The following is a 22,033-nucleotide window of genomic DNA, read 5'->3' as shown; positions in this document are numbered from 1 at the left end:
TGTTACAGTAGATGCTGAGCTCACTTGTAATCACATTGATGTCACAGGTCTGTAGTCTTTTAAAAATTGTATTTTCTGCAACAGACATCTGGAGTCACTTAGGTCTGAGAAGTGACTCTGGATTTTCTGTCCATATGCACGCTTTGCTTTCTTTATTCCCCTATTTAGGTTCTTTCTGGTCTCTCTGAGGGTAACCTTGTCACCCACCTTAAAGGCAGCATTGCATGTTCTTAGGAGCTGATATACTTTATTTGTGATCCAGGATTTTGTGGTTGGCCCTTATGGTGATTGTCTTGTTGGATGTGACATTGTCCTCACATTTAAATATGCATGCCACCACAGATTCCGTATCCTTGTCCAGATTGATGTATTAGTTCCCCATAGTCACATCCTTAAACATATTCCAGTCTGTGTTCTCAACGCAGCCCTGGAGTGCTGAAACTGCTCCTTCTGGCCATACTCTTATGTTCTTCTTGGTTGGCTTGCTTCTTACTAACAGTGGTTTGTACACAGGGATTAGTATGACGGCCAGATGATCTGAGTTACCCAAATGTGGGTAAGGTACTGCCTTATAAGCCAGCTTGATGCTGGTATATACTTTGTCCAGTGTGTTTTCTCCCCTCATATTGAAGTCTACATAATGGTTATAGCTAGGTAGGACTGATTTTAGCTTTGCTTGGATGAAGTCACCCACTATTGTGACAAACTCTGGATTCTGATTCTGAAGTTCACTGATTGACTGGTGAAGTGTGGCCAGTGCTTTGTTGGTGTTGGCACTGGGAGGAATATATACAGCTGTGATGCTCACACCACTAAACTCCCTTGGCAAGAAGAAGGGTCTGCATCTTAGTGACATGAACTCAGTGTTTTCAGAGCAGAGAGTGGTAGTAGTCTCACAACTGGTACACCATCTGTTATTTACATAGATACAGACACCTCCCCGCATTTACCACTGAGGATCTGATTCTTGTCAGCAGTAAATAATGTCAGCCCTTCCACATGCACCACACTATTGCTGATGTTGAAGTTTAATCATGACTCTATGAACATGAGCAAACAACTGTTTCTCACCTTGCTTTCTGTAGTTAGTTCTAGACTTATGTAGTCCATTTTTGTTATCCAGAGAGTGAGCATTAGCTAATAGCATAGATGGAAGTGCAGGCCTGTGTAGGTTGTTCTTTAGCCTGGCATATATTCTATCTCTAGTTCCTCTTTTCCTCAGTCTTTCACATCTTTTCCTTCTTCTCCTTATTTTAGAAGTCAGATTTACTTGAGCAAGACATTTTGTACCATGACCGAGTGTCACCCCTTGTTACTGCAGTTCGTGGAGTTCTTGGAGTGTAGTAGGCCTAACAGGCCTTGCAGACAGAAGCTAATCAAACCTGCAGCACTGCGAGCTTGAAGATCAAATTTCTAGAAGTTCCTCTCTACTATAACTTAGTTTACCTTCAGTATTTTCCCTTGATTTTGGATTTTTTGTTGTTTTAGAAGTAAAACCAGAGAGATAGTGCACATTTCCCTGTTTAGCCAAAGCAGCCGCAGCCACACAGGGAGGCTTTTTTTTTTTAATCATGTTTACTTATGCAGATATTATATTGATAGTATATTGATTATGAGAAACAAAGTCTGAATGAAAGAAGCTATATCTTACATACATCAATATTTAAATATAATAGGCATGACTTTAAATAAAGAAAAAAGTAAAGGACTGGGTGATATAGTAAAGATAGTGGGAGTTTCTTTCTCAATGAAAGAAATTTGTGTGTTAGGAATAAGATTTGAGGCAAAATGTAAGTGATGAATGGCTGAATAGGATACTAGAAGAAATAAAGGAATTTTATTGTTTCTGAAACACATATAAGCTAGTGTTTAATAAAAAGGTTTATTTGATTAATTCAGTTACACTGGGAAAGACTGCATATTTAGCCAATGTCTATATGTTGTTAATAAGCTATGAAAAAGAAATACTACGAGTATTTTTTTCTTTTAAATTGGGTTTAAGATTGAATGCAATGAAGAGAGGAGTCATATATGGACAGGGAAGATGAACACTTAGGATTAACAAACCCAATTGTTTATGCTGCTTCTCTGAATCTGTTCAAAGATTTTAGATAAATGATAAAAAAGAAAAGTTAGTAGTAAATGTACTAAAGTACAAATATAAGCATCATTGGGATATGCTAAAAATAGGAAATCCATGCATAATTGAAGTTATGAGATATTATCTTGAAAAATTCTTTCATGGAAAATAAAAATTGATAAAACCGAAAATGAGAAGAAAGTGCAGTTTAAAATATCATGATACAATTATTATGTTAATCATTGGGCTGAGGTAACAAATGAAAAAGTAATAAGCTAGTAGAATATAAAGATTTTTATGGAGATTAGTGATTAATAAATTACCAGTAAAGGGAAATATGCCATATGAAAAAAATCTATGAAACATTTTATATTTATTGTGTTAACGAAGAAACTACAGAACATGTTTTCTTACAGTGTATAAGGGTTGACAAATTGTGGGAGAAAATGGGTAAAGAAATAAGAAGTTATGTACTCACCATAACGTTCCATCTGAGTAGGTAAACTTCATTTGTCTGCAACCTGTGGGATACGGATCCGATCTCGTATCTGAGCCGGCAACTTTACAAAGCTTAGATCCGAGCTCCTAGCTCCTCCCCTTACCCATAATCCCCTGCCAACCCTGACTGACCTCAGATCAAGTTTGCCCGCAAGCACTATAGTGGATAACTAACTACATTATCAGAAATGGTACATCACTATATGACATGAAACACATTTGAAGGTCAGGGGGACGGAGGGGGGGGGGAATGGTTGCAGGCAAATGAAGTTTACCTACTCAGATGGAACGTTATGGTGAGTACATAACTTCTTAATCTGAAGTAGTTAACTTCATTTGGTATGCAACCTGTGGGACAGGGTCCCCAGCTACCTAAACCTTGGGAGGCCTTCATAGAAGGATATTCCGGAGCACTGCAGAGCAAAAAGTAGTTCTCCCTCTGGAGGTAATGTCCAATTTATAATGATTGATGAAGGTATGAGATGAGGCTCAAGTGGCTGCTGAACAGATATCATCCAAGGAAACCCTGGATTTAAAGGCGGCAGATGTAGCCATAGCCCTAGTTGAATGGGCACAAACTCTTTGAGGTGCAGGCCTACCGGAATTTTGATACACTGCAATGATACACTGTGAAATCCATCTCAATAAGGAAACTTTCGAGACCAGTTTACCTAGATTAAATTTGGCAAAGGAGATGAACAACTCGTCGGATTGTCTATGACCAGATGTCCTATGAATGTAAAATCTAAGTTGTCTGTGCACGTCCAAAGAATGTAGTCTGTACTGCCCTTTGTTCTGGTAGTTAGGAAAGAAGACCGGCAAATTGATAGATTGGTTAATATTAGATTCAGAAACTGCCTTCGGGAGGAAGGAGGGATTGGTCCTAAGGTAAACCCTATCCTTGGAAAGGCTAAGTATTGGGGTTTCACAGAAAGAGCTTGCAATTCAGATACTCTCCTGGCTGAAGTAATAGCCACAAGAAAGGCTGTTTTCCAAGACAAATATTTGAGGTCTACTGAAGACGCCGGTTCGAAGGGAGGGGCTGTCAGGGCTTGTAATATCAAGGTCAAATCCCATGGAGGTACCGCTTCCTTTATTGGAGATCTAAAAAGAAAGGTGCCCCTTAGGAATATTTTGCACAATTTTGTAGTAATCAAAGGACCCATTTCAGTACCTACGTGGTAATGAGAGATAGCTGCTTACTGAACCTTAACTGTAGAACAGCTAGCTCCACCATTAAAAAGACCTGAAAGAAAGTCCAGCACCACAGGCAAGGGGGCTGTAAAAGGGTCCAAATTATGGCGTTCTGCCCAGATAGAGAAATACTTCCATTTACTACCATAGACCTGCCTAGTAGAGGGCTTGTGTGCTCCTACTAGGATAGTTTTAACTGGAGAAGAGATACCGGGAGTCCTAGCTACAAGTGGAACTGGAGCAGCCAAGCCATAAGCTTGAGGCTGGCCAGGTCGGGAAGTGGGAGCCCCTGGGGGTGGGAGATTAGATCCGGAAGGGGATCTAGAATCCAGGGTGGATTCACTCGATGAGACCAGAGGTAAGGGAACCAAGCTTGGCAAGGCCAGACTGGGGCAATGAGGATCATCCTGCTCCCCAACTGACTGGCTTTCTGAAGATGTTTCAGCATGAGGGGAAGAGGAGGGTAGGCATAGAGAAGACCGGGTGGCCAAGCATGCACCAAGGCATCCCTCGGGGCTTCCCTGGCTGAGGGATTGTTGCATTTCGTGTTTGAGGGACATGTGAAAAGATCGCAACAGCGCTGCCCCCAAACAGCAAAAATTCGACTCGCTACTCGAGGATTGAGGGACCGCTCGTAAGGTGAAAGGATGGTGTGACTCAGTCTGTCCGCCAGGATGTTGGTCCTTCCTGGAATGTGAGTTGCAATGAGAAAGCGGTTGGTGGAGATTGCCCATTCTCACACTCTCATGGCTTCTCGACAGAGTGAGTAAGACCTGGTTCCCCTATACCATACCACAGACATACTGTCTGTCTGGATTGCAATTGTTCCTGCAGGCAGAAGGCTCTGAAGTGCTTGCAACGACAAGAGCACTGCCCTCATCTCTAGAACATTTATGTGCAATAAGGTCTCCGAATCGTTCCACATGCCTTGGACCATCCTGCTCAAATAATTCCCCCCCCACCCAAGACGAGAGGCATCAGTGGTCACCGTGGTGAGAGAGGGGGCCGTAGCAAAGGGGCATCTCACCTGGAGGTCTGGCGATTGAAGCCACCTCTTGCAGGCCCTGCTGAGAGAAATGGGGTGACTCAATGGGTATTGATGAAGAGACCATTGGACTTGGAGAGTCCACTATAAAATCCTCATGTTCAGACGCACCATGGGAAGAAGGTTTATAGTGGCTGCCATGGACCCCAGGGCCCTCAGAACCAATCCCGCCAGAGGTTTTGAAGATTGAAAGATGGCCCGCACATGTGCCCTCAAAGTGTGCAACCGGTCGGGAGTTAAGAAGACTAGTTGCCTGTTGGTGTCCAGTCTGGCCCCAATAAAATCTATCACCTGAGTTGGGATGAGAGAGGACATGTCTGAGTTTATAGTGATCCCTAGTTGTGGAGCAAGGTTGAGAAAGTAGTCCCTGGCTAAGCATAGTAGATGCCTTGTCGGGGCGGTGAGGAGCCAGTCGTCCAGGTACGGGAAGACCTGCATTCCCTGGAGTCTCAGGTGGGCCGCTATCACTGCTAATACCTTGGTGAACATGCTGGGGGCTGAGGTGAGACCAAAGGGGAGGACCCTGAATTGATAATGACTGGCTCCCAGCCGGAAGCGGAGAAACCTCCTGGACCGTTCGTCCATCAATATGTGGTAGTACGCGTCCTTGAGGTCTATGGAGCACATCCAGTCATTCTCCCACAAGAGGGGGAGAATAGATTGAAGAGTGACCATCCGGAACTTTTCTTTGGTTACTGACAGACTTAGTAGGGAAAGTTCGAGGATGGGCCTTAGGTCCCCCGTCTTTTTTGGCACCAAAGATAACCTGGAGTAGTAACCCGATCCAGACTGGCCTGGGGGGACATGCTAGATGGCTCCTTTTTCTAAAAGCAGCCGAATTTCCGCAGCTGCTACCTCCTTCTGTTTGGGTGGAACATCGGGGAGGTGTCCGGGGGTGTCGGGAATGTTGGAAAAGGGAATTCTATATCCTCTGGATATGATATGAGGCACCCAGTGGTCTGTTGTAATGGACTCCCAAGCTGCCAGGTGCTTCGAGAAATGCCCCCCCCCCCCGACTGCCTCCAGAGTGGAGCAGTCGGGCAACCCCTCAGGGTTGCTGCGTGGGCCGATCAGAGAAGGCTTCTCTGGGCCCAAAGTTCTTTGGGCCCCCTCTGTCTCTAGGGCGGCATCCACCCTGTCCTCCTCTGCCACGGAAAGACTGGGAGTCCAGAGTGGACTGGGATTGTTGCGACTTTCGGAACCACATCTTCTTCTGTCCCTTTTGGTTCTTGGAGAAGGACCTCTGGGGAGCAGAGAAGCGGACTCCGACAGCAGACAACGTCTTCCTGTCCTTTTCGCTCTGGACCAAAGTATCGCAAACTGTCTTGATAAATAGGGCAGAACCATCAAAGGGGGCATTCGCAAAGGACACCTTGAAGGGTTCCGAGAAATCGCAATGTTGGAGCCAGGCCTGGCGCCTCATAACTAGGCCTGTTCCGCTGGCTCTAGCGTCTCCCTCTGTAGCATGGGATAAAAGCCGCATAGAGGTGTTGGATATAGACCTAAGAGTGGCCATGTGAGTGGAGTACAACTGTTTGTCCCCCCCCCCCGACATGGACTCTGGAGGTGATGCAGCATACTCTTTGATAAGGTCTCACTGCAGTCGAATCACATGTGCCATGTAGTTCAGGGGCCTTACAGTGAAGGTCGCTGAACTAAAGACCCACTTCCTGAGTTGGTCCATCGAGCGAGATTTCTTGCACGGGGGATGGACCGAGGGATTCTCTTGGGCTAACTCCCTCTTGGTGGCTGCTGCCACCAACATGGCATCTACGGCGGGTCCCTTGCTCCAATGGGATTTCTCTGCCGGGGGGCTCAGGATCTTGTCAGGACATTTGGGGACTGGCTCCACAGTGTCCGGCTCCTTCCACGCCCTAGTGGTGATAAGGTCCACTAAGGGGTCAGCCGGAGGGGACACCCAAGAGGTAAGATGGGCCTGCTTCGAACACCTCCAGGAACACGGATTCGTCCGAGGAAGCCTTGGGGGCAGACCACCCCCCTCTTATCCTAAGCATTTCCCTGATGTCTCCGAAGGAGACATCCTCAGGGGTGACCTTGGGAAGCCTTCCCCCTCATCCAAATCCGTGTCTTCTGTTAAGGACTCGGGGGAGTCCATGTGCCTCCTCTTACACTTCCGCTTGTGAGGAACATCCTCGGGGGGACCGTCCGAGGATGACTCACCAGCAACGTCTTGTTCCAAGGGAACGACCTGAGACATCAAAGCAGGCTGTCCCTGTGGCCGGGTGACGAAAGCCTTACTCAAACGAGAGGGAGTGCGGGATGGAACCGTAGTAGGGAGTGGGAGCCTGGATGCACTCACAGAGCCCTCTCCACCACATTGAAGGCTGAGGGAGAGCCACTCTCTCTGGGATCCGAGAGCCGACCCTCACTCGAATCCGATGGATAGATCGGAGCCGGCACCGAGACCATCAGATCCGAAGGGACAGTGTGCTCCGACCTGGACGAAGCTGAAGGCACACTAAACTCCTCGGATCCGAAACTCACAGCACAGCTCCGAGAGCTCTGATCCGACAAGGACGGATCCGGTAAACTCGAAGGAAGAGTCAGAGCCGAAGTACCAGATACTGTCGGCGCCGACCCACCGCCGGCTCCAACGCTGCCCGGCTCCGAGCGCTCCGAACATAGGAACTGGGTCAGAGAAGGAGCTATCGGGGCAAAGAAGTGTGTTGAGCTCCCTCCCGGAGGGGGGAGAGGCAGGAGCACTCCCATCTGCATTTGGGCCTGGATGAACCTTCGCATCACCCGGTCCAAATCAGCTTCAGAAAGGCTACGTGTTGATCTCAATGAGACCACCGAGGCTGGCTGGGAGTGCCGCCTCGATGACCTTGACGGAGATCGGGTCTCCTCCTCCTCGGGTCCCGGTGAGAAGCATGAAGACCGGAGCCGAGAAGGAGGAGACCTGGAAGCCGTGGAGGGAGAAGCCCGCTTAGCCAGGAGGGCCGAAGCGGAGGCCTCGGCCCACCGCTTGTGGTGCTTCTCCCTCCATTTTTCTTTCCTGGCCTCCCTCTCCTCCGGCGCTGAAGCGGGAGATTGAGTCCCGGCCGGGGCAAGAGAGGCAGGAGTGGCCGCCACCGAAGCCTGGGAGGAGGCCACAGAAGCACCGGAGGCTGAAGCCGAATCCGGGGGCAAAAGTCCCACCAGGATCAGCTTAGACCTCTGGTCCTTCAGTGCCCTGGGGTTGAACGCTGCACAGATAGCACATCCAGAGGAAAGGTGTTCAACCCCAAGGCACCGGACGCATCTAGTATGGCCATCCGCCGGGGAGAGCTTATGGCCACACTCGGTGCACTTAGAGAATATTGGCTTTGGGGCCTCAGACATATTAAAGTAAAAACTCACTCGGTAGGCCCCAACACACTAAACACACACACACACACTAACTACGACCAGCGAGAGGAGGAAGAAACTAGACTAATTTTAACCAAAATTTAACTGAACTAGTATAATAAAAAGGGAACCTAACACACACTAACACTCACTCAAATTTAACAAGTAAATTTAAAAAGAGAGACTTATCTGGCCAAAAAAAACAGGAGCTTGCAATCTAGCTGCAGTTCAGAAGCGCGGCAAACTAGATCTGAGGTCAATCAGGGTTGGCAGGGGATTATGGGTAAGGCGAGGAGCTAGGAGCTTGGATCTAAGCTTTGTAAAGTTGCCGGCTCGGATCCGAGATCGGATCCGTATCCCACAGGTTGCAGACCAAATGAAGTTAACTACTTCAGATCATTTCTTTTAAAATATAAAGGAGGCAAATAAAATAAATATGGATGAGATAATATATGAATGTTATAGCCATGTAAATAAGGAATATGTTAGTAAAATAGGTAAAGATTATTTTATGTTGTATGGAGCATCTGGAATGAAAGGCTAAATGAAATAATTTTTAATGGTAAATGGAGACTAGCAGTAATTTTAAGAAAAATTAGATGGTGGCTGTGGAAAAAGGAGTGGAGTTCCAAGAAGATAATGAAGGTTTAACATAATAATGAAACCAATGCATCACATTATGACAATAAAGGAAAGGAATGGAAATTTGTACATATGTAAGCTTGTAAATACTATTATATATATGTTTTTTTTTTTTTAAATAAAGAACTCCTACTCTTTTTGATAGATGCTGTGGTATCTTTTACATCTCATGAGCTACCACTATCTCAAGAGGTTAAAGTCTCAAAGGATGGCACTCAGGAATGTAGCACCCCTTTTATACTGTAGTGTGATATCAGCAATCAATCTACCTGGTGTGGGAATAGAACCCATAGCCTTCTGCAAGACAGGCAAATATGCTACCTATTGTGCTAGTGTCACTGCTATATGGTAAAGACTTAAAGGTGGAATGGGTTCCTAACATGGAAACTGGAGGCTTTTTCCTTAAAAAAAAAAAAAATATATATATATATATATATATATATATATATATATATATATATATTATTTATTTATTTATTTGTTTTTTTTAATTTCTGAAAGTAGACTTTGTTTAGTCCATTACTATGAGGAAAGTTTCAGTAAATATACTGCTTCTGACCAAAAGTAATATCATTTCATTAAAACTAGCAAAATAAACTTTCAGACTCTAAACCATGGATTTCATGAGGTTACGCAGCATACATATCAAGAGGAACAGTGCATTATACTGAAGTAAACAATAATTCTGGATATATAATTTAACAGCAAACTGCTGAGTACGTGTGTTCTCTTCAGTATCCTTCAAAAACATATATGGACTAAATTGTTCCTAAACTCCTGCACTCTACTACACAGTGTTATTGCCAGTTAATGGGACAGGCAGGAAAACTGTCAAGCTGAATAATGCTAGCAATAACTATAAGGAAACTTTTCAATGATTTGCATGCTCCACTTTTATTTGGCAATTACTAAATTTGTCTCACCTACAGTATCCAGAATATTTGTAATGAGCTGTTACTTGAGATAAACCTAGAACTAAAATCAGCTGCTAAAGAAATGTATGTTTTGTGCACATACCTGCCGTCTTCAGTTAGCTATATCTGATCATATCTTACAAATGAGACATCTGAAACCAATAAAGCAAACCTTCTTAATGCCTGTATTGTATCTGATTTCTCACTACGTGAGTGGGAAGATTATACATTTCTGCATAGTACTGCCAACATCTAGAAGCAGCTTGATAATAGTGCCAACAACCATATAATGAAAATGGTTAATGTTTTGTATCTTGGTATAAAAAACTGTACTGATTCATCACATTATTTCTCCAGAGCATTAATGAGTTTGAAAGGAAGCCCTGTTCATTTTATTAGCATAAATGGAGGCTGGAAGCTAAAAAGGTAATGTTTAAAAAGTGGGCTTTTCCAAATCAGTGAAATTGTAGCCCAATTTTCCATGTCTAGTTTAGCCCTTGTCCAGTCATTATCTTACCAGGCATGCTTCACTGGTACTTCTGCCATCACCATTCATAACAGGACTGGATGAGATGTGAGGAGCTAATTAGAAACACAGATCAACACTACCTTAGCCTAATGTGACTGGTGGTTTCAACAAGGGCAGTAGAACGGAGATTAGCCAGTCCTCTTGTGGGACTTTAAAGCTTCCTTTGGGATGTGAAGTGGTGTCACAGTTCCATTAATTAAACAAAGTTACATGAATGATAAAGCCATTTGCCACTATCTCATTACTCTGCACTGAGTGATTTCAATGCCCCGTGGTTTCAACCTTCACACAGGTTAGTCACTTACAAGATGCTGCTCATACGTTTGCCTTAAAGGAGAGCTGAATATGGACTTCTGCTCCACTGCATGGAACTGTGATGTTACTTAAGTCTTGACCATTATATATGCCTTTCTTATCACACTTATTTATTTTTATTTAGTGCCTTGGTCAAAACAAAGTAATCTAGAAATACAGCATTACCTTAATTTGGATGACAGGTGTTCGAATTTAAGGAATATGACCAACTTTAATGGAGATGTACTGATTATACATTTGCTTGTAGAGGAAGAGAAACTGGTAATTTGAGTCTACAATCTACTTATCTGAGAAAATTGTCCCATGCACACTAAGTTAACTCAAGTACTCTAACTGCTTAGGTAATAAAACATAAGGATACATTGAAAGCTTGCATTGCTATCTTGTCAAACATTCTCTATACAGTAAGGACTTCATCTTCAAAACAAGCTTAATAATTTCAGAAATGTAGACAATAACGTGAGATGGGGATTAGAAAACTGAGCACATTCAATTCAAATGATCCAACTTATAAAAATCAGTTCAGTGTTAAAATATATGTCCTTGTTCTTCATGACAGGGTACAGCATCAGAATTGATTAAAAAGTGGGACATAGCAACCCGAATAAAGGGGCAAGGGGTACTTTGTCCCAAGCCCAGAGAAAACAAGTTCATCCATTTTTGCTGTTGGTTATCTTTTTCGGCAGATAATTGTGACTCAGTTGGTGTTGATTTTGATCTATTTGTTTAGGGATGGGTCAAAACTGATCTTTAATATGAGATTCTTGCATACCAAACTGAGGGCAAGCAAGCTTTAAAGTTCAATCTTTTATTGTACTGATAAAACTGCTTTATTTAGAACTTAAGTGAGAGTTAATCGTTTATTTTCTGAAGTCCAGCTTATTTATTTATTGTGCTTGTTTGTAACCATGCATCGCCATTAAAGTGCTTGTTTTTTCAAGGATGGACCAGGGGTACTTTCGTCTGATTATTTTCAGAGACACAATAGGCAAATAAGCCCTGCATAAATTAAACCCAAGACAAAAGAATGAAGCTTATTAGCAGTTTATAGCATTAACTTCCAATGATAACTTTCCAGAGTAGCAATGCATTTGCACCAAAACAGTACAAATAGATTTCAGTAAAAAGTCATAAGTACTTGGGAAGCTTAAATGTAGATATGTAAAAAATAATATATGACTCAAAATAAATCAGACTTTTCTTTCTAGTTACCAATTGCCATATTTTGATGAATAAATCTGACTTGGCCTTAAAAATATTACAGTGACCCAACTTACCCATGTGATATTACAGTGATCTGACCTACCTATGAAGGACATTACACTGATCTGACTTACCCATGAAGGATATTACAGTGATCTGACTTACAGTGATCTGACTTACCCATGAAGGATATTACACTGCTCCACACACTCCTTGCCTCGCGTAACATTTAGGCAGGAGAAGCACTGACTAGAACCTGGACCCCAGCATCCGTCAGAACACTGAGGGTGACAAACTTGGTTGTTCCGATCTGGAAAAGAATACAAAAAAGCTCTTTTGTACTGCTTTTTTGGTAAGTGTTTCACAGCAAATATTGCATAAAACAATGTTAACAGAGCAGAGCTGCTGCTTTTAATAATTGCAATAAAATACATATGAAAAACTCAGTCATGGAATATACCTTTTTAGGTAATTTAAAAAGTCAGTAGATTCAATGGCTTGAGTAAGCAATCAATTGTATTAACCTGCATTATTTTTTTATTCTGGTAATTTAGAATGCATCACACATTAATTATCTGTTTCCCTCTCTAAAAACATTTACTCAGTAGAATCTGTTCTTGATATCCTATATTTTACATTTTATGTAGCAGATTTCAAATTAGCACTTATAAATTCATGTATGCAAAAGCATGTTCCAGACAAGGAGTAGTCTCTGAGACACGTACCTAACCCTTCAACATGTTCTATTTATTATGTTGCAAACAAGGTTTAAGATCCTAGATCAGGTAATTCTGATATTTGTTTTGTGGATGTGCAGAAGGTCCACTTCAAGCATGATTCAAGGATGCCTTGTATGCTAGACATAAAATGCCTCTAAGCTGTCTGTAGGAACAGAGTATAGAGATGAGGCTTAGAGGTGCTCTGCACAGGACATTGTGTTTATGCTCTGTATTCTTTTTGAGAGGAACCTCTGTATACATTCCAGTTGTTGCACTTGCCTGATCAGGTACACAACTAAGGGGAATTATAATCAGTGATGGTCCGATGATGGCTGAGTACAGTGGCATGATGACTTCCCTGGAATTAGATGTAATGCCATTACTTATGAGTTGAGTGACATACAACGATTTTCATACAACTTTAAACAAATGTCCCCAAATCTCTTACTACCCTATCTACCTATAGGGGTGTTTTATTAATGAGGTACTTTCTCTGGGTGGCCGAATTCCCAAAAGGTACTATTATGCATTTCTTGGCAATGAATTTTAAGCGATGAATTTAGCACCAGTCATTTTTCTATATCAGATCTCCCTGTAAGAGGTTAGTATATTGTTTTTTAATGATTGTTACTAGATTGCAATTACTTGCAAACTTGATATGCCAGAGGCTCTTGACATTGGCCTTGACTTCTGAAAAATAAATGGCAAACAGGTGCAGACCCATCACGGAGCCCTTGGTGATTCTAGTGGTGACTAGCCTTTTTGTGGAAGTGGTCTCTACAGTCCTGTTTTGTAATTGTTTTGGTAAGTGTCTGTCAGTCAGCTGGTTTTGTATTGAATTACAGAGGGGTTTATGACTAAATTCTTGAGTTTTTTGTTACAATGCTAGAGTGTAGTATTGCATCAAATGCCTCAGCTGAGTCAAGGTAAAAAGTATATATCATTTTGTCTTCATTCACTTCATTGGTGACCTTCTCCAAAAAAAAAGTCCACTAGGTTCAGAAGGCATGGCCCCTCCCTTTGAGAAAACCAAACTAGGTTGGGCGAGTATCATTGTTGATCATTTTCATGACAACTCTTTCTCTGACTTTGCATATTTGACTAGTCAGACTAATGGATCTTCTGTTCCCAGGATCCATCGATGGCTACCTTTAAGGGATGACCATTTTAGCAATCCATTTATGTGCCATGAAGTCTCTATGGAGGTTATGGTTGAAGTGACATCATTAATCCTGTTAGGTCACATTTCAGGCTATTTAGGAGGCATCCTGGGATGTTATCAAGAACTACTGAATCTCTATTATTGGCGTTCAAGAGTGCATCTAAGAACTGTTCCCCACTGCAAGTTGGAGGGATCATGTTAGAAGTATTTCCTCGGGGGCAAGCTGGGTGTAATGGGAGGGGGGGTGTAAAGCTGGAGCTGAATTTGTCAGCTAGAAGGTTTGCTCTCTCTTCATGTTGTGTCAACATGGCTGTATTTATATTTCAGCACACAACTGTTTGCTGCTTTAGAGGCTTCAGACATAGCTAAAGAAGGCTATATCATTATCTTTGGCCTGAGATGCTATCTTTACCTCAAAATTTGCTTTGTTGGACTTAATTAGTCCTCTCAGTTGTCTATCGGTTTGATGATAAATGTTTATCTTTTTTGGTATTACACATCCTAATTTTAGCTGCTAATAATTATTCCACATAGGCTGCTGTGTTTTCTGGCTTTGGGGAGGTTTGACATTTTGAAAGGTTATTGTTTATCTTGGAGTAGTAACTGTTACAGGGTTTGCTGAGGTTACAGGACTGATTCTTATTTTGAAGGAGACTGCATTATGGTCTGACCTTAACAGAAAGACATGATATGATGGTGGTGGTGGGGGAAGGTGTAGTGTTCTCTCATATTTGTGAGTACCAGGTCCAACACAGTTGCACCTCTAGTAGACATATGCACTAACTGGTCCAGAATGTTTGTGTATACAAAATCTTGGAATCTCCGCTCCTACAAATGTGGGGTCTCACTTCTCAGCTATTATTAAGATGACTGAAGTCCCATATGAGTACAGTATTTTGAATGGTGGGTGTCTCCACTGGTATGAGGTATGTGTTTTGTGGAACACAAAGGGTGACCTTTAGCTTGCTAGGATATGCTACTTTGTCTGTGGTAATCTGGAATAGAAGAACTTCAGTGCATTATCCTGTTTAAGGAACCTAGAGGCATGCTTTTTTATTGATGTAGATGGAGATACCTCCACCTTTAGTCCCTGTCTGTACAGTTGCTGGGCTAAATGTGTGAAAGGAACTGAAGCTTTGCACTGCCAGTGTACTCTCTGCAGCTTTAAACCATGTCTTGGTAACTGCACAGATGTCCACATTCACCAAGGTGAGCAGAGCTTTGTGGGAGTGAAGCTTCTTCTTCTTTAGACTACTGGCATTCAGCACATCACCGCTCAACAGTCTGCAAGAGTCAGAGTAGAGGGGATAGGACTTTGAGTTGATCTGTGCAGGACACCCTGTATTCTTTTTGAGAGGAACCTCTGTGGAAGTTCCAGTTGTTGCATGTGCCTAGTCAGGTAAATGCCAGTGGGGACATCGCACTAAACGATTGTTCTGACAAAGGCCGAATGACTTTCTTGGACCTAGATGCCAAACCGTTGCTTGTAGGTTGTGCAACACAGAATAGATTTCCTTAGTACCATTGACACTTGATGGTCGGAGACCAGGCTTGCTGGCCACATGCTTCCCCAAATCTCTGACTACTGGGTCTACTTTTAGGGGTATGATATTAATGTGATAGTTTCCAGGGGTGTCAGACATCCCCAAGGATACTATTTTGCATTTCTTGGCATCAAGTTTTAGACAGTGGCACTGGCACTAGCTACTTGTCTGTGTCAGCCCTCCTTGGAGGATACAAGTGTTTTGGAGGAATTTCTATGACTGCACCTACTTTGCAATCATCTGCAGACTTGGTGAGCCAGAGACTCTTCATGTTGACCTTGACTTCAGAAAAACAGATGCCAGAAAGGAGGGGACCCAGCACAGTGCCCTGAGGGACTTCAACAGTGACTAGTCTCTTCGTGGAGGTAGACTGTTACTTCACAGAAGTCCAGGTGAAAATTGATGGCCTGTGGCTTACCAAGTTTGTCGATGACTGCAAAGTGGGTGCAATCATACTACAAAAAGGGCTTACACAGACAAATGATTGGTGCCAAAGCCACAGACTTACACTAAATGCAAAAAAAAATGTGTTATCATCCCTTTCAGCAAAGGGGAAGTCCCTGCAAATTACAATATTAACAGTACGACCCTTAGCTCAAACCCTGTGGTGAGAGATATGGGAACACAGGTTGATAGCAACCTTAACTTTGATCATCATGTGTCCACAGTGGTAAGGAAGGTGTTCTATGTTATAAATCTCATAAGTAAGGGCATCTCATCCAAAGCTAAAAATCTTATAACTCCCCTGTACTCATCCCTCATCAGGCCACTAATAGAGTACAACGCTCACTTCAGTATGTACCTCACCAGACACCTGCAGCAGCTAGAGAGACCTTAGAGGTTTCTCACCAAGAAAATTCACGGCCTTCAACATATGACCTACATGGACAGACTGAAGGCCCTGTCACTGTACTTTTTATTTTTTAGGCTGCTGAGAGGCAACTTGTGCCTGGTCTTCAGAGCAGCCTTGGACCCTGCCCTAATGGAAATGCTGCACATCTGGAAGTCAAATGGGACAAGATTTACTCATCTAGGGATCTTAACCTAGCCTGCGACATTAACAAGACATACTGGGGAGACATTTATGTCTACCAGAGATTGCCACTCCTCTGGAACAAACTCCCAATTCACGTAATACAGAGCTCCTCAATAACACTATTTAAGGGTAACAGACGACTAGATGGGAGACTGTAAATTTACCCCTGGGCTCTCGCCTATGTCCCTCTTGGATAAGGGCAGTCAATGCTGTTCATAGACTCGAGCTGCAAATATAGACCATACAACATAGTCAATAAGGGCATAAGGGTATAACATGGCTATGCTTATAAAGGCCCTAGGGCAAATAACCTAGTAACCTACCCATGACTCCCACATCCTAACTTCTTGGGTCCTATCTGTGAACCAGCTGTTTGACAGAGATTTATACCTAAGTCTGTGAGTCTGTCTATAATGCCTGAGTGGATTATTGTTTCAAATGCCTTAACCAGGTCAACATAGGCAGTGTGCACTGTATTGCCTTCATGCATAGCTTTGGAGTTTGGTCTGCAGTTACTGGGGCCCATAAATGGCCTGACCTTGTGCAAGGGGATGACCGCTGCAGTTCTTCATTTGTGTGCCATGAAGCTTATCCACAGTATTTGGTTAAACAGTGACTTCTAGCAGTCCTGATTGGTCATATTCCATGCTATTTAGGAGGCATCCTGGGATATTACTGGGGGCCCATCAGTATGGTGTTTTTAACCTTGGAGAGTGCACTGAGGACCTGTTCCCTAGTGCAACTTGGGGGAGTTGTGCTCGATAGTATTTTCTGAAGGGTGATGGTGGGGGGTAAAACTGAAGTTAAATTTGTCTGCCAGTAGATTTTCTATATTTTCCTTTCAGCGTAGGTGGCTCCATATACAAGTAGTTCTGCACATTGTTGCGCAGTGCCTTTAAAGCTGCAGACATAGCTAAAGAAAACGTTGTGTTTGTCCTTGTCCTGGGATGCTACATTTAGTAAAAGTTTGGCTTTAGCAGACCTGCTTTACACTCTGATTTGTATGTTTAGATTGATGAGAGAGATTGTATCGTGCTAGGCATTGCACTTTCTAATTTGTGGCATGCTTTTCTTCCTTTTTGTTGCACAGCCTATTGATGTTTTTTGTGATTGTTCTTTGCTTACCCTAGTAGGCACAGATGTCTCCATGTAGCTATTAACATGACTGTACAGTTTCTGTGAACAGTTCCACATATTCAGAAATGTCCTCAGGGTTTGGGGGGCATGAACTTTTAATAGTTTATAACTTAATAGCAGGAAGTTTGCCTTAGAATAGTTCCCAAATGTTACAATGTTAGCTGGTGTCACAGGATTTACCTTAGTTTCAAAGGAGACAGTTTTATGGTCCAACCTTACCAGAGAGGCCATTAAACTGGGAATGGGGGGGGAGGTGCAGTGTTTCCCATGTTAGTGAGGACCTTATCCAGTATACTTGCTTCCCTAGTGGATGCATGGACTACCTGGACCAGGGTGCTTTGTTTACTAAGCAAATGCATTTTTAGCCTATACGTTTGGGGTAATGAATAATTCTGGGTTTATAGTGAGGTAGTTAAGGTCACCCATGAATATGGTATTGGGTTGAATGGTGAATGTGTGAAGAGTAAGTACGGGTTATGGTTTTCCTGGGTAAGAGAGAGGGACCTACAGCTTGCAAGGATATAGCATAGGACTTTATCTATGTGGAGAAGGCTCAAACACATCATACTGTTTGACAGCCTTGAGCTACATTTGCTTTTGATATAAATCAAGACACTGCCACATTTAGTCCCTGACTGTTCAGTATCTGTTCTAAATGATTTGTAGGCACTGAAACCCTGCAGTGCCAAGGTGTTCTTGGCAACTTTAAACTATGTCTCAGTAATCACACAAAAGTCTGCGTTCTCCAGGATGAGGAGAACATGGAGTGATTGGTGTTTCTTGTTTAGACTCCAGGCATTGAGCAGTAACACTTTATAGGTTCATAGGTAGGTACTAGGCTATCAGCCCAAGGGTCTACATAAGCCTAGCCAACAAGGTTCCATGGCTTATGCCACCCAAGAAAGTTATTTTCCTGTGCCACTGTCAAGCAGAGACACAGAAATGATCCCCAGGGTGCATTTCCTATTTCCCATCCACTCATCAAGATTTTTCTTGAAGAGTGCTAATGAAGAACTTTGCTTGACATAGATGGGTAGCTTGTTCCGGAGTATAAGAAGTCTCTGGGACAGGAATCTACATTTTCTTGGGTTGGCTAGGCTACGTCAAAATGTTTGGCATTGCCTAAAAAGAGACTATGGGGGGGTACAATATTTTAGACAATATCTGAAGGTCTAGAGGGGACAGGTGCAGACCATCCTTGGCAATGCTGCCTGGTCTGTTGACTAAATCTTCCCAGAATGACAAATACTATGCTTCCTCAGAGTGACACCAAAAACTAAGCTACTTTTAAAGACAATCAACTTCTGTACATATTGTGGCATCATCCTTCAAGAAGGTAAAATGCTGCTCAATGCTATGCTCATACTGGCCTGGAACTCTATCATATCTCTCTTCATATAGTCCAGGAAGGTATACCTTAGGTCATTTACACACACACACTAACTATGACTAAGTCAAACTAGTACTTGTGGTCCACTGACTTGAATGCATGTGTAATCTGGTCCCCCTGATATGGTCTCCCGACAGGCAAATGACCGTAACTTTCTCTTTACTCATATTCTGGTGTGTGGGACATCTGTTTGTTTCACAATGGAGTCTCTTATGACTAAAGTATTGGCATGCATCAAGGGCTTAGAAGTTGGGATGTGATTGTATGCTCTGTAATGGGTGTTAGTTTGGTAGTGTGCTTTTGGAGCTGTTGAAGATATTTTTCATAGGTGTAGTATCTGGGAGGTATTTGAGGTTTGGGAAGATTAAATTATAGAGCATCAGCATATGTGGATTTGTGCATCTGGTTCCATACTGCATGTAAGAGGTGTAATGTGTGCATTTCTGACAACCTGATTGGTATTTTGAGTTACTGTATGTGAACTTTCCCCTCCAGTGACCTTGTATAAATACATTTTTCCCTTATTGATTTAAGAATCAGTTGGCTGTCAGTAAACATGTGGCAATTGTTGCATTGCCTCAGGACACCCATATGCACCAAGCTGGTTGTGGAGATGGCAGGAAAGTTGCTATCCATGTTTCTGTAAGAAGGTTACTGTAAAATTAGAGAGTACTCCTCAGTACTTCATGGTTTGGACTTAACCTTCAGTCAACAAACCATAGCTATTATCATAGTGAAAAGCATAACCTCATGGCTTGCTGATCAAACACATTTCTTCAAAGTAGCAGATGAAAATGAGGTAGACACACACATAGGGGACTCTACAGTGATGCACAAAGTGTTACGTACAGCTAAATGCAGTGATCAGTGCACCAGAATCAATAAAAAAGTAAGACATCAAGTCATATACCAGCCAGCAATACATTCACGGTACAACCTGCATGCTAGGATTCAGGTGAGATGGTTTTACTCTGTCATTTTCTGCTGCAACACTGAAAATGTTGAACTTTTACTTTATACTGATAATAACTTGATGAAGGTCAACGTTGTTTTATGTTACCTTAAAGCATCAAATCCAGTAGTGTGTACGTGATTACACTGACATATATGCATGCCAAGATAACGTATTTACACATTAATACAGTGTGGGATTTTGAAAGAGTTAAATGGAAAGAGCATTTCAACAGAAAGAAAAACATTTCTTTCCTTTCATGTTTCTTCCTATTGTTTGGTCTGTTCTTGCTTATGTAGACCAAATAATAAAAAGTTAATTCTGAAGATTAGGTAATTTAAGCACATTGACGATATTAATATAACATTAAAAGTAATAGTTTTTTATTTGGAAATGTATTTTTTAATTTAATGGGATAAAAAGTGTACTCTATGCTAGAAACTCAACAAGCAATAGAAAAATTATTTTTATGACCACCAAGTTAAATTGCAGCAAAAAAAAACAAAAATGGAAAAAATCATTTTACAGAGTTTAAATCATATGTAAATGCTTCTCTAGTCTATCTCATAGACAGTTATGGGAAAGGAAGCAAACAGAGGGAACAACAGTGGCTGGGTTCATAAAGGTCTTCTTGACTGATAGTACAGCATATACCTATGAACTGTGACCCAATACTGGACCCTAACAGTGCTGGATTATGAGCCTCTTGGGCCTAGAGCTTTAAGTTATAAGGTATCTATCTATTTGGTATGGCAGTAGCACAGAATTTCAGACTAAGCTGGGAGTAGAAGCAATGAGGCCTATTTAGATATTTGTGTCTGGAGCTACAGCCGTACCTTTCAACTGCACGTTTCCACAGAATGTCTAGATTTTTGCCTCATATTTTTAATCTGTTCCTCATAAAATTTGAGATTTTCTGGAAAATCACTGGAATGATCTGGGGACTGAAGTCACAAAATAATGATATACATTTGAGTTACAAACTTCATATCCTTCAGAAAAATGCATGCTAAGACAAATCCTGTTACTCTAGCAAATTTAAGTTTATAAGAGCAATATTTAAAATCTGTCTCCATTTTTGTCCCTTTGTCCCCCGATTCTGTCAGGATTTGTCCAGATTTTTTGCGCTAAGGGGTTGAAAGGAATGGATACAGTTCAAGCAGCCCCCTTGATAATCTGGCTGATGGTACAGATCTAGTTAGATACATGCATATAAACAAAACTATTTCAGGGATGGACATGCTCTTCTAGCCTGCCAATATACAAAATACCTGTTCCCATAATAAGTACACAGGCTGCTCTTAAAAATATCTAAACTAGTACTTGGCTTTAATGGAACTTGGTGGCCTGTTGACCACAGTTAATATATAATGTCATATGATGTAAGAGAAGGAACCTTAACAGTGCAGTTTTTAGCAGTTCTGGAATGAACAAGAAGGTACAGGTATAGAAAAAAAACAGCAGTAACACAGGTGATAATGAAATGTTTGTAATCTTTTTGGATTCAGGACAGGAAAAAAAACAGGTTTATTTATGGAGAGAGTGGATAATGTGTTTGCTTGTTTTTATACACCAACAAGGCATAAACTACTGAAAAGTTTTTTTCTTTTTCAACTATAGTGCGAGTATGGTTTTGATATATACCCACAGGGAGTGGAGGTGGGGCTTCCCACCTGCAAAGAAGTTTTTTTTTGTGTACTGTTTATACATGTTTCAAGTGATGCTTCACAACATTTTTCAATGATACTTAACTTGACTTTACGATAAAATGGAATATAGGGAAAGTGCATTTGTTTTAGCATCTCCATATTTTTCACTGAGCATGTATTTAAAAACAAGCATTTCACATTTGCATTTAAACTTTATTATATACATATCTAAAACATTTATTTGAATAGACTCATTCTGGAGTCCCACAGATATAAGCATTAAATTAGTTACATCACAACTAGTATCATATACACATTTGTGTCACATTTAGCAAGGTGCCTCTGTGAACATACTATATAATAAAATAATGCTGATTTTTAATGTTCAGATTCATTATGTGCCTAGCTTAATGGCGGCTAGAGCACTTTGTGTGTTAAACAGGCAATAGTTTAAATGTGAGCCAATTATACAACTAGTGACATATACTCTAAGGGTGGTGCTTTTCATAGTGTACTCTGTCTATTACAATACAATGTCAGTTTTCACCTGTGTGGATGTATCTTCTGTTCTTATAATTGTGGATCTTTTCTCCCCAGGCCTCTGTTGATGATGTATAACATTATCCAGCCAACTTTCTCAGTAAACAAATGTAAATAAATAAATATTCTGTAGTTC

At 41.9% G+C, this 22,033-nt stretch overlaps 1 protein-coding gene across 1 annotated transcript in view; it reads right to left on the bottom strand.

Annotated features, from left to right (window-relative positions):
* The window catches only part of EGFR (epidermal growth factor receptor), a 1,653,396-nt gene that overhangs the window by 429,404 nt on the left and 1,201,959 nt on the right, over window positions 1–22,033 (bottom strand). Inside the window, exon 13 of the mRNA XM_044064990.1 lies at window positions 11,949–12,078. Coding sequence (XP_043920925.1) covers window positions 11,949–12,078 — 130 coding nt within the window. The remainder of the gene's footprint in view (window positions 1–11,948; window positions 12,079–22,033) is intronic.

This window comes from Protopterus annectens, chromosome 3.part0 (assembly GCF_019279795.1).
Source record: "Protopterus annectens isolate FY-2018-M chromosome 3.part0, PAN1.0, whole genome shotgun sequence".
Classification (NCBI taxonomy): Eukaryota; Metazoa; Chordata; order Ceratodontiformes; family Protopteridae; genus Protopterus; species Protopterus annectens.
Note: the sequence above shows the minus strand (reverse complement) of the source record. Positions and strands in the feature narration are given on the sequence as shown.